The 13,474-nt window shown below is 43.8% G+C and overlaps 2 protein-coding genes across 2 annotated transcripts in view; one reads left to right on the forward strand and one right to left on the reverse strand.

Moving 5' to 3' along the window:
- Positions 1 to 9,467: 9,467 nt before the first annotated feature.
- LOC102873223 (crooked neck-like protein 1-like) lies at positions 9,468 to 11,594 on the reverse strand. Its single transcript, XM_006886914.1, has one exon. It carries the CDS (start codon positions 11,529 to 11,531, stop codon positions 9,468 to 9,470), a length of 2,064 nt encoding a protein of 687 aa, XP_006886976.1. The 5' UTR covers positions 11,532 to 11,594.
- A 1,368-nt stretch (positions 11,595 to 12,962) lies between these two features.
- RAD23B (RAD23 homolog B (S. cerevisiae)) overlaps positions 12,963 to 13,474 on the forward strand; it is a 54,666-nt gene continuing 54,154 nt past the window's right edge. The window contains exon 1 of the mRNA XM_006886915.1: positions 12,963 to 13,391. Coding sequence (XP_006886977.1) covers positions 13,326 to 13,391 — 66 coding nt within the window. The 5' untranslated portion in view covers positions 12,963 to 13,325. The remainder of the gene's footprint in view (positions 13,392 to 13,474) is intronic.

A 13,474-nucleotide genomic window follows, 5' to 3' on the forward strand; every position in this document is an offset into this window, starting at 1 on the left:
CTGACCATGATGTTAGCAGATGAGCACTTTAACCACTGTGCAACCTGGCCTCTTCCCATAAAGATTATTGTTGTTGTTTTTGTGTTGCTGAGTCAGAACTGACCCACCGCTGATCCTCCACTGAGTTTTCAGAGGCAGTGAATGGCACAGAAAGAGATTGTCCACTCTTAACGGGTAGAACAGCTGGTAGATTCGAACTGTGTGCCTTCAGGACTGCAGCACAGCTTTTTACCACAAGGTCATCAGAGCTCCCTTTCCATAAAAATTACAGCGTAGGAAACCTGTAGGGCATTTTTACTCTGGCACATAGGTTGCTATAAGTTGAAATCCACTTGAAGGCACCTAATGACAACAATAAGGTCTGAAGGGGAAGGTAAAGACCATAGCTGGGAGAAAGAGAATATTGTGGACTAGGGCCCCCTTCCTCACCTTTTCATCTCCAGAGTAATATGTCATATGATCATCCGACTCAAAATGCCCCATGCCAGTCCATCTCATCTCGCCAATGCCTAGTATGGCAGTATTTATGCGTTCCATTTCTTCCTTAACAATATCTAATTTTCCAGCATTCATGGTTCTCACAATCACTAGTGTCTGCTTACAACTGTTCCTCTTCCTTTGTATTTCCATACCTGAAAGCTCAACCTCAGTTGCCCTTTCTGTTATCTACATGTGTTCTGATGTACATAGGGTTTTTGGAGGCCTACTATTTCAGAAATGGATGGCCAATCCTTCTTCCTAGTCTGTCTTAATCTGAATATTCAGATTGAGAGAAGTATCAGACAGACCAGCGTTTTACAGAAAAGTGAAAGATATATCCCTTATTGTGGAATTAATACTTCGTATCAGTGTTGTCCCTGCCCTTGGCACACGTGTCTTTACCCACTTATTTCCCTGCTCCACCATCCGCCAGGATATCCATCCACTTTTACCCACTCCCTTCAACATCCATCTCCCATTGTCCCACCCTTGATCAGATAGCTTGTATCTGAAGCTTCCTTGGCTTCTGTGATTCCAAATACGTCTGCTTCTGAAAGTTTCTTATTCTGTGACCAGTGTCTCTTAAGTTCAGTGGCAATGCTTTCCGAGCAGAGGTGATGTGTCCTGTAGAACTGGTGTGTAGATAGGTCTTTCCTGGCTTGAGGGCCGCAGGTCCGAGGGCCCGAACGGATCCCATACGGCTTGGGGACTCCACGTTTACCTGAGATGTAGGGGTGGAGGATTTCAAGGTCCCTTGGTGACGCTCTTCTCTGCCTGTCGGGATTTCTTTCTCTCTTTCTCCCTCTATGAGGCCTTAGAACAGATCCTGCGTGGATGGTGAAGAGATTGAGATTGTTCACAGCTTTTGTTTGCTTGGCTCCACTGTCAACACTCTTGGCACCAGTAGCCGGGAAATTTAAAAGCGCATTGCCATGGGGAAAGTCTGCTGTTAGGGGCCTCTCCAAAGTACTTAAGAGCAATGGTGTCTCTCTGGAGACGAAGGTGCGTCTGATACAGGCCATGGTCTTCATAATCACTTGTTATGCATCAGAGAGTTGGACAATGACCAAGGAGGATAGAAGGAGAATTGATGTCTTTGAGCTGTGGTGCTGGATAAGAGTGTTGAGAGTACCATGGACTGCTAGGAAAACAAACAGATTCATCCTGGAAAGGGTTCAACTGTGTGGCTCCTTGGAGGCAAGGATTCTGAGGCTCCATCTAACATACTTTGGACATGTTGTAAGGAGAGACCAGTCCTTGGAGAGGGACATCATGCTTGGTAGGGTAGAGGGACAGCGCAAGCGGGGAAGGCCCTCCATAAGGTGAACTGATTCAGTGACTGAGGTAATCGGGATGGGTGTGTCAGAGATGGTGAGATTGGCACAGGACAGAGCAGAGTTTAGGGCTGTTGTACATAGGGTCGCTATAAGTCGCAAGCGACTCCGCAGCACATAATAACAACAAACAACAGGCCCCCCTTACAGAAATAATGACCTCTCATCAACCACAGAGCAGCAGCTGGACAAAGAAATGCTCACACTTCATCCTCCTCTCTCACAGGCTCTTTATTGCTGGCTGTTCTCTGCAGTGCCATCATCACTGAACCAAGTCAGAGACAAAAACTTTGGAGCAACTTGTCTTTGTTATATTATTATTGTTCTACCACCTGACTGTAGTTTGCCATGGGTCAGGGTTGTATCCTTTTACACTTATTCAGTCTGTCTGCTGAGCTGGACCATAATCTGTGAAGCTGGGCTGTATGAAGAAGAATACAACATGTGAACCAAGGGAAGACTCATCAACAACCTGTGATTTATGGATAATACAACCTTCCTGTTTAAAGTGAAGAGAGCTTGAAGCACATACTGATAAAGAAAAAAACTGACAGCTTTTGGTATGGTTTACATTGCAACATAAAGAATGCAAAAATCCTCAAAACTAGACCAATAAGGAACATCACAATGAAGGGAGAAAAGATTGCAGTTGTCAAGGACTTCATTTTCTTTGGCTCCACAATCAATATTCATAGAGACAGCAGACAATAAAACAAATGATGCATTTTATTGGGTAAATCTGCTTCAAAGGACCTCTTTTAAATGCTAAAGGGCAAAGAGATCAGTTTAAGAGATTACATGGTATCTGACCCAACCCATGACCTTTTAAATTACCTGAGCTCTGGTAAATGAGATAGTAAGTAGTAAGATGCTGTGCTGCCTGTTGTAGAATGGGACTGTCTTTGGGGTTGGGGAGAGACTGAGTAAGATGGGTTCAATAATGTATATTGCACTGAAACAGAGGAGGGAGAGAACCGTTTAAAAGAGAGATGTAACTGGGTATTTCTGTCATCACAGGAGACTAGAGCGAGGGCTACATGGTGGAGGGGACCTGGGGGAGGGTTTGTAAAACAATGAAAGAATCTTTTCTTTTACTTTTCCTTAATTTTTGGACTCATGTACTTATAACTTGTTAGTCAAATTTGTGTCTTCTAGGTTGCAACACCCCCATGATACATCTTCAAGGATATGTACATGTACAGCCAAGCACAATCAATAAGAGTGCATCTGAATTCCAAAATCAATCTCCATAATAGTCTATGTGTTTCCTACTGCCAAAGGGGCCCTTTAGAGTAGTGAGAGAAGATCTTCACCCTGAAACCCACAGCGTCCCTTTTCAGCAGGAAGTAGCTAAGAGAATACGCCGTCCCCTTTTCCTTATGACTCAGGGTGAAGTCTCTCTCAGGGAGGAGTGATAGGGAATGGCAAAGGATACACTGACAAAGAAGATTAATCAGAACTGGCTTTGACAAGCACTGTGGCATTTGGACAAGAACAAACTGGGAGGAGGGTAGAGAGAATAGTGCAACAATGAATGAGTGGAAGCCCAAAATCTCTGTAAATGTTTATGAAAATTAATAAAATATAATTATAGAAAAAAAAAAGAGAAAAAAAAAAAGATGCTGTGCTGCAATCCCAAAGGCATTCAGTTCAAATTCACCACCTGCTCTGTGGGAGAAAGATGGGCAAACTCCTCCCATGCTATTTACTGCCTCCCAAAACCCACTGGACAGTCAGGTATGGCTCAGTACTGACTCAATAGAAACAATAACAAAATATGCATACAAGAGTCGGGCAATGAATAAAGAAGACTGAAAAGGATTAATGCCTTCAAATTATGGGAAAGAATATGGAATATATTTTCTACTGCCAGAAGAACGAGCAATTCTGTTTTGTGTGGCCAAAATGCTTCTTAGATGCAAGGACTGTGAGACTTTGTCTCACATTCATTGGGCCTGTTACCAGGAGGCACCTGTGCCTGGGGAAGTGTATCATGCTTGGTAAAGCAGATCATTGCTAAAAGACAAAGAACTTCAAAAGACGGATCGACACGGCTACAAAAATAGTCTCATATGGAGCAGCGATTGTGAGAATGCTGAAGGACCCTGACATGCTCCATTCTGTTGTACACAGGGTCACTATGTGTCGGAACTGAGTCAATTGTACCTAAGGACTGTATTGTTGTTAGCTCTGCTGAGTTTATTTTGATTCGAGGCAATTGCCATGTGTGTAATGTAGGTCAGTCAGTGCTCCATCAAGTTACTGAAGCTGGGACCTTTCTAAAAATGACTGTCAAGCCTTTTTCTAAGATGCCTCCCGTTGGATCCAAACACCAACCTTTTGGCATGTGGTCAAGTTCTTATCACTTAACTATGCTACCCCTGGGCTCCACAACACTATTAATCTTCTTCATATGCTCTCTCTCGCTCTCTCTTTTTATAGCACTGTCACCACTTAACATACTATTTTCAGTTTATTATCTGCTTATTCATAGATTATTCCTTAGGATACATACTCCACTAGGGCATAAATTTTTGGTTTGTACTCTTCTGTATTGCCAGCATTCAGAGCAGCTCCTGGAGTCTCTACAGATACTGAGTGAATAAGTGAGTGAACAGTTTGAAGTGTGACACTTTCATCCTGGTATTTTTAAAGTCAGTAACTGTTGTATCTTTGCTTATTCATCCTCTTCCCTGAAATCGCTTGACTGCTTTCCCAAAATGCAGGCTAAAGTCCCTGGCTCGTTTACAAGTATTTGAAATCCATGACTCCCATCTCTAACAGCACTTGGCAAGAGATCCAAGGCCAATCCTGCAGGGCTTTGCACACCGGCACCCTCAATTACATGGAGACTATGGATTTCTAACATGTGAACTGTGGGATTCTGGGATCTGGGCTTAAGTAATTACAGCTCACAAAAGAAAGCAAGCTTGTACAGCCTGTACCACTAGGTCAAGAGTCCACAACCAAACGGGGGGGGGGGGGAAGGAGTTGGTATAGCTGGGATGCAGTTTTTGTTGAAATTAAAAAATAAAACAAATATCAAATCCACCAGATGCTCTGCTGGAGAAGGAGGGGGCAATCTCCTCCTGTACCAGTCAGATCTGATTTGACAGTACATGTAAAAATAATACAATAAAAATTTAAAAAAAAATAAAACCCCTTTTCATCTTACTATTATATTTTAGAGAATGCTATTAGATGACTTTTTAAATCCATTAATACTTAAAATCTAGATATCATAACTATTTGAGTCTATATATACTTGTATATCTCTAGAAAATTTTTAAAGACATACAAAACTATGACTATTTTTAATGGGAGGGGGAAAAGGATACTTCTAGTTTCAATCCAGATCTTTAAAGCCAACACATTTTAATATATAAAGAAACAACTTCTTCCTCCCATTCTTTTTTTTTCTGTAGAGAAACAATAATTGTACTAGCAAGGATTTAGTATTATAACAACATTGTGCAATATATTCCAGCTTTTAAAATGTTTTCACTTATTTTCTTACAACTGTTGTAAACTCTCATTTAAAGTGACTTCACTATTTTTTCTAACCACAAAATATTGAACCCCAAGCTGTGCTAAAGTCTGAAGACACTATGAAGACCCCAACTAATACAACACCTGGCCTCATGAAGTTAAAATTTAGCTGGGAGTCAGTCAACATATGTTTGACATATTATTGAGCACCTGTTGTGTTCCAGAAACTTTTCCAGGAGATAGAGATAGCTCTGAAGAAGACAGTGTGCTCCTTTCCCTAAGAAGCAGACATGAGGCTAAGGAGAATAGTGACATGAGGCAAACAATCAACAAGTTTTTTTAAAAAAATCATTATTTCAGGTAGAAACATGAAAAATGTAAAGGTAATATTGTACTTACATCATAAGAGTTTTGTAGGAGACTATGTAAGAATCCACACACTGCTTCCTGGGAAGATGGGCAATCAATCTCCCCTTGTGTGATTTATTACCTCCGAAAACCTGTGGAGGGTCAGTTATGAGTTGGTGCCAACTCAATGGCCCAGGCACATAACATGCGATTAACAAAGTAAAATGCCTACCACAGGGCCTTACCTATTGTTGCTGTTATTGATAATGCCGCTGTAAGTCGTTGACTCATTGGCACCTAACAACAACAGATGTGAACCTTGTCCTAGTCTGTGCAATTTTATTATGAGCTTGGGGAAGTTCTTTCTGCCAAATAAAAATCCCACTTTTGTCCATTTAATTCTGACTCATAACAAACCTTTATCAGACTTCTGAGGCTGTGAATCTTTAAAAGAGGAGACTGTACATCTTATTCCCACATAGCAGCTGGATGGATTTGAATCCCAACCTTCTGGTTACTCGGCGAACACATTATGCACAATGCTACCAAGAGTCAGAAGGAAATACAATTTCACTTGAACCTTTAGGATGAAGAGTTAGTCTTTGGGAGATCTAGAAAGACAGTGTCTCAAATCGAAGAACCAGCATGTACAAAAGACCTGAAGCTAGAATCAAGTTAGCCTGTTTGAGAAATGATAGAAAGGCAGTGTAATAGATGCCAGGAAAGAGACAAGGCCAGTAGGAGTCAGATAGACAGTGTGTGTTCTTAAAGGCTGGGGAAAGAATTCTAGAATTTTACTCTACGTTGTAAATGAGTATTAAGCATAAATGAGACTTCAGATCTGTGGCTGAACAAGACCATTCTGGCTGCTGTGGAAGCTGCTGGCAGAAAAGGCAGAAGAGTGGAGATCATTTGAGATGCAAGTGTAGGAAAACTTAAGATTATAGAAACAAAAACCAGTAGAAAATCAGACTTGGGGATAGTAAGGAGAATAAAGTCAATAGGACTTTATTATGGATTGTTGTTGTTAACGACAACATAATGGATTAGATGTAGTGATTACGGAGAAGGGAGGGAGAGAAGATAGTTACCAAGGATAGTTACCTAGATACTAACCAAGTTTTTGGCCTGAGCCTCTGGGTATCAGATGGTAGACTTCAGCCATAAACCAAGATAGGAAAAACTGAGTCAAAGCTGATTTTGAAGGAGGGGAACACAGGGAATCAGTGATTCTGTCTGGCCATGCTATTTTTCAAAGATTTGTTCTATTTCAAGCCAAAACATTGTATAGGGAACTAGCAAACTATAGCTAAGAGGTGAGGTCTTGGATAGAGGTATTTTCAAATAAGGAGCACGATGAGATCACCCACGATTAAATGATACCATGATTAAATGGTGTAAGAACAGAGGGCAGAGGATGAGATGTAGTAACAATGCAGTAAGTACTATGAGAAGAAAAACACCAGATTAATTATGAGGGAGGTTGATAGGGTTAACAGTTCATGGAATAAGTATATCGGAGATCCAGGAATCAATGGATCTGTGGAAAGTGACCTAGTGCCATTATCTTAGCAAGGATGCTGACCTAGAGAGGTAGTGTGGAACTGGTCAGTTGCTATTGTTATGTTACGTACTTTCAAGTCAGAACCAACTCATAGCTGACCCTCAGTGCTTTTTCATATGCAGTTAATCACATGCTCCCACAGAGCAGCTGATGGATTTGAGCTAAGTGCTTTTGGGTTGGCAGTAACTCCTTACCACTAAGCCACTAGACTGTCCTATTAGCGGTTCTATTTTGTTTTAATTTTATTATTGTTTGTGTGTACTGTCAAATCGGATCTGACTGGTACAGGAGGAGATTGCACCTCCTTCTCCAGCAGAGCATCTGGTGAATTCAAACCGCATACCTCTGGGACTGCACTACTTAGTGGTTCTATTTATACCTGAACTTAAAGTCAACAAAATTTAAGTTCACTGTATGTTAAATGTCACAAGCAATAAAATGCAGAATAGTCAGGCACCTGAGAATATAGGTGCCACAGTCATTCTACCTTACTTTAAATTTTAGTGTCTCAGGACACATTACTTAGAATCTCTGTCAGTTTCCTCATTGGGTAAATGGCTGTACCAATAATATTTATCTAGAAATGGACAAATGGAGTCCTTATTATATTCCTGACACTCAGACTTTACACACATTATTCAATATTCCCTCCAACAATGGAGTATTATTATTATCCTCATCTAATTGAGGAGAAACCAACATCGTATTTACCCATTCTAGGTAAGGTGTGCCTGCTACCCATCAGGTATTTTTCTTAGATGCCAGGAATAAAATTGGGAACAAAAGTGACAAAAATTCTTGCTTTTGTGAAGTTTCTGTATGGAGTTTAAAAGAATAAAGAGAAAAAAAAAAGAACAAAGAGAAAAAGGTCATAAACATAATAATCCCGTATCTGTATAGTAATTAAACCCAAACCAAACCTACCACTATTAGATTAAATCTTTATGGACGAAAACTGCCACATCATTCTCACAGAGCTGCTAGGAGGATTTGAACCACAGATCTTTTAGTTAATAACTGAATGCTTAACCAATATGCCGCTAGGACTCCTTGCACAGTATTTCTTTTTGTTATGTGCCATTGACTCACCTGTGACTCTTAACAACTATATGTACAATAGCCCTAAACCCTGCTCTATGCCATGTCAATCTTATTGTCTCCAACATGCCTATCCCCATTACCCTAGTCACTGAGTCAATCCACCTCATCAAGGGTCTTCCTCTCCTGTGCTGTTTCCTTCCCCCCCCCAAGCATGATTTCCATCTCCAGGGACTGATCCCGCCTTGCAACATGCCCAAAGTATGTCAGACGAAGCTTCAGAATCCTTGCATCCAAAGAGAAGCCTGGCTTCACCTTCTCAAGGACGAACTTATTTTCTAAGCAGCCCATGGTATATTCAACACTCTTCTCCAGCACCACAGCTCAAATGCATCAACTCTCCTTCTGTCATCCCTAGTCTTGTCCAGCTTTCTGATGCATAGCACATAATTAGAAAGACCATGGCCTGTATCAGGCACACCTTAGTCTCCAGACTGCCACAGCTGCTCTTCAGTACTTTGGAGAGAGGTCTCTGACAGCACTTTCCTAATCCAATTCATCTTTTAATTTCCTAGCTGCTGGTACCAAGAGGATTGACTATAGAGCCAAGCAAACTGAAGCTGTTGACAATCTCAATCTCTTCACTATCCATCATGATGCTAATTGGCCCAGTGGTGAGAATCTTCGTTTTCTTGATGTTGAACTTCAACCCGTATTGAAGGCTGCAGTCCTTGACCTTGACCTCAAAGGGGAAAAAATTGGAGCAGGAAGAGGGTCCCATTTTAAACAGCATTGGCTCGGCACACCTCACAGAGGTGACATTTTAGCAAAGACTTGAAGTAGGCAAGAGAGCAACAGACATATGTATGGGGAAAGAACAACCAGGAAGTTCTTTTTTAATTTTTTTTTTAAATTTCATTTTATTTTTATTTTTTGTGCAAGTAATGTCAAATCAGATCTGACTGGTACAGGAGGAAATTGTCCCTCCTTCTCCGGAAGAGCATCTGGTGGATTTGAACCGTGTACCTCTGGGATTGCAGTACAGCTTCTTGCCACTAGGCCACCAGAGCTCCCCTAAGAACATTTTTAAAAATAGTACAAAAAATAGATTACAACCAATTACTTACTGGTTAAATATATACAGAGACTTAAAGGTATAAGAAGAGTTACAAAGTATTAATTTAAGAAAAACACATCAATATGGAGGGGGAAAGTCAGGATTCACTTTCATCAGTGTCCTTATCTAGGTCTTGCTCAACAGCTTCCTTTTCCTGTTGTTGTTTCTTCCAAAGTTTGGCCATAGCCAGGAGCTTAAGATTGGGTTGGTTAGCAGCATCTTCTGGAAAGATGTAATCATAGTATTCCTCCCAGCCTGCATCGGACCCATCGTCAGCCTGGACCTTTCTCCTCTTCTTGGCTCTTTCTGGCATGAGCTTGTCCACTCTCTCCTTATCATCTAGGCTTCCAAATTCATCTTCAAAGCTTCGCCAAGATTCTAGCAACATTAGTCTCTCCTCCTTTTCTTCACAGTTTCGCATGGTTTTGTTAGCTTCTTCATAAATTTGTCTGCATTTAGCCAAACTTCCTTCTTTGCCTGAAGACAGTTCAAACTGAGCAAAGCTGATCCATACCTTGACATGTTGTGTCCGCTGAAGCAAACGCCGATAAAGATTGCGTGTTCTTTCTGTTTCTTCCTGCTCAATTTCAAAATCTATGTATGACTTCCAAAGCACCTCAGGCATGTCCAGGCGAGGCTGACTGATGGCCAGCTCGTAGATGGCTCGGGCTCGTTCAATATCCCCAAGGATGGTCTCTAATTCTGCAAATTTAATCCAAGAGGTACAATTTTCAGGTCCAAACTCCAGGAACTTTTCATAAAGTTTTCGGCATCTGTCAAATTCACGAAGCTGTAACTCCAATTCTATGTAGCCTTTAAATAACTTGTTCTTTGGACATTTGCCTATGGATGTTCCCAAAGCTCTTCGGGCAAATGGTAAATTTTTCTGTCTTATTTCAAATTGTGCATATAGCAACCACATTTTGGCAAATGTGAACTTTTTGTGAGGAATTAGTTCCAAACAAGCTTTATATACTTCTCTTGTCCTCTCAGGATCCTTTGCCTCCAACTCTTCATAGAATGCATAGTTGACCCAAAGATAGACATAGCGCTTCCAGTGCCTCTTCTCCTGGATTGGTGGCACATTGGCAATGGCTCTTTCGTAGACTTCCCGCACAGTTTCTGCTTCTGCATCACTTTCCACCAGGCGTAAGTAATCAAACCATGCATCATAATTGTGTGGATTAGCCTTCACTTCTTCTTCATACTGAAATCTCCGTTTGTTCAAGATGATATCTTCAATGCCCTGTCTATCACCAAACTTCTTCTCAAAGATGGTATAATTTTTAAAGAGTTCTTGGGCCTCTTGTTTCGAAATTCTGTCCAGGGCATACTTGTAGATCACACGCACCCTTTCAAACTCTCTCTGATTTTCTTCAAATTTAGCAAATGCAACATAAAGATGTTCATCCATATGTTCATCTCCAAAGAATTCAACAGCTCTCTCATAAACTTTCCTCGCATGAGCAAAATAACCATGCTTTTCTTCAAAGCGGGCATACTTGATCCAGTTCTTAACATCCAGGTGAACAAGGACAAATCTTTCGTAGATGGTGCGGGCCCGGTCCACCTCTTTGTACCTCAGCTCAAAGTTGATGTAGGAGTGCCAGGCCTGCTCCTCGGGCTGCCACTCCATCCAGCGCTCAAACACCTGCCGGGTGCCAGCAACGTTCCCCAGCATCTCCTCCATGTACGTGTACTTGTACCAAAACTGATTCACTCGAGGGAGAGTTGTTATTGCTCGGTCCCAGATGTTCCGGGCATGGTTAACCTGGCGATTCTTCATTTCCATTTCTGCGTATTTTAGCCATAGTGTAATATTTCGATAGTCCACATCTAAAGCACGCTCGTAGATGGACCGAGCCCTCTGAATTTCTTTTATACTCTCTTCCCATTGTGCATACTTTATCCAGTTACTAATCACAGTCCTGTTTTTCCTTATGTTATCTTCAAAAGTCTTCCTTTTCCTCAGTTTGTAGTCATTTAACTCTTCTTCATCTGTGATCTTCAGCTGAGGTGGAGGTGGCAAAAGCTCAAGCTCTCTTTCTTTTGCTTCTCTCAGGAGTTGCTCAGCAGTTATCTGTACCTCAGCTGGAGCTTTGTTTTTTACCTTGGCCACTTTGGGAATCCGCTGCTTTCCGGCTGCTGTGGAGGCCGCCATGCCTGCAACGGAGGACCTCCGCGGGCCTCAGCAACCCGGAACCCGAACAACACTGTGACTGCGGGCGGCGTCAAACCTTCGGCTAAATAGCCGATAAGGAGGCGGAACCGGAAGTAGGTGGGCTGGCCTCTGATTGCACACGCACCATGGCGGGGGAGGGGGAAAGCAGCGTGGTTGCCTTGGTGACGAGACCCTTAACCAGGAAGTTCTTAACAGCAGTTTCATAAACAGGTCCTTAGGCAGGAGCATGGAGAGCATCCATCAACCACCACAAGGGGAAAGAAGGGAGATGCAGCCCAAAGTAAAACAGTACCTAAATGTAAGAACTTTGATCTCTATGCATGAAACTGGCTATAGCTGCTCAAAGGACTGATAAAACTTGACCTCTGTTAGGCCTTTTTAGTTTGGCCCAGTTTCACAAGGTTCGTGAGCAGTCTGTGCTCTGAAGATTAAATAATCAAGACAACATCACCCTCTCAGGCACATAGCAAGAGTTCATTATTGGGTTACCTGGACCCTTCCACTTAAGCTCTGCACAGAAGTGCTGTTGTTGAAAACCATCATCGACTCATACCTGATCCGTTAGCTGAGTTTTCTGAGGCAGTAAATCGCCTGGGAGGAGATTGCCCAGCTTTCTTCCAAGGAGAAACTGGCGGATTTGAACCACTTACTTTTGCCTTCATTGGTAGCTCAATTCCTTACCACTGGCCTAATATCAGAAGCTGTAATGCAGTATCAAATGCAAATTGTTTGAATCCACAGCTGTTCCGTGGGAGAGAATAAACAATCAATATCCTTCGCTGCTATTTACTGCCTCTAAAACCTGTTGCAGGGTCAGCTATGGGTCGGCTCCGACTGAGCGGCACGCAACAAGAAGCCACCAGACTCCAGCTCTGGAGGCCTAGTGGTAAGAAGCTGTGCTTGCAATCCCGAAGGCGCACGGTTTGAATCCACCAGATGATCCATAGGGCAAGGAGGGGCAATATCCTTATGTGACAGTCGGGTCCGATTCGATGGTACACAATAGGAAAAATAAATGCATAAATTAAAAAAAAAACCACAAAAAAAAAAACGCCACGAGATCTCCGAACTGCTACCATGTATTTCATCAGCTCCGGGTCGCAGCATCCCGTCCGCCAGTCTCCCTGCAGCGCTTGCCCAGTTACCGATTGTGCAACTCCCGCCCCCGGGCGGGGTCTGGGCGTAGGCGTGACGGCGACGTGCTGGGAAAATGCCTGAGCTGCAAACACGACAGGGAAGCCCTGAGCCCGAGGCGGCCACCGTATGCGCTTGCGCACGCCTGGTCCCCCGCTGCCGACATTCCAAGGGTGCCGCTGGCCCCGCCCTCAATTCCGGGGAGGAGTTCGCGAACGCGCCTGCGCAGAGCTTCGCCGCACCCTACGCCTGCGCACTTCGTCAGCCCGGCCCCATCCCCGGGCTTTTTGGGTGGGGGAGGGGGCGCGTCTCGGCGAGTCACGGTGATGGCGGTCACCATCCTGTAGTGAGCTAGCGGATTCCCTACCACGGCTCCGCGCGCTTCTTGCATACCCAGTGCCTGACGCCGGACGGGGTCAGACTCGCGTGGAAGGCCGCAGTCGCGGAGGCAGCGGCGCGGCCCAGGGCCAGGGCCGGCGGAGAGGCCGCTCCGCAGGGCGAATGTGACAAGCCCCCACCCCCACCGCCTTCCTCGAGTCCGAGAGGAGCCCCGGCGACCCCGGGCCCGGCCAGGCCACAGACCCCGCCCAGCGGCCAGCACCCGGAACGAGCCTGGCAGTGGAGCTGAGCGGTGGCACCATGCAGGTCACCCTGAAGACCCTCCAGCAGCAGACCTTCAAGATCGATATCGACCCCGAGGAGACGGTCCGTACGAGTGGAGCGGCACAGGGCTGGGGGCCGGGCGGAAAGCGGCCGCGTGCGGGCCCCGGGGGTGGCGAGGGGTCGGG

Source organism: Elephantulus edwardii, unplaced genomic scaffold (assembly GCF_000299155.1).
Source record: "Elephantulus edwardii isolate Elephantulus edwardi_28Jun2011 unplaced genomic scaffold, EleEdw1.0 scaffold00052, whole genome shotgun sequence".
Lineage (NCBI taxonomy): Eukaryota > Metazoa > Chordata > Mammalia > Macroscelidea > Macroscelididae > Elephantulus > Elephantulus edwardii.

Excerpts from the sequence above, each read along its gene's own strand:
- LOC102873223 (XM_006886914.1), bottom strand. The coding sequence starts at position 11,531 with ATGGCGGCCTCCACAGCAGCCGGAAAGCAGCGGATTCCCAAAGTGGCC.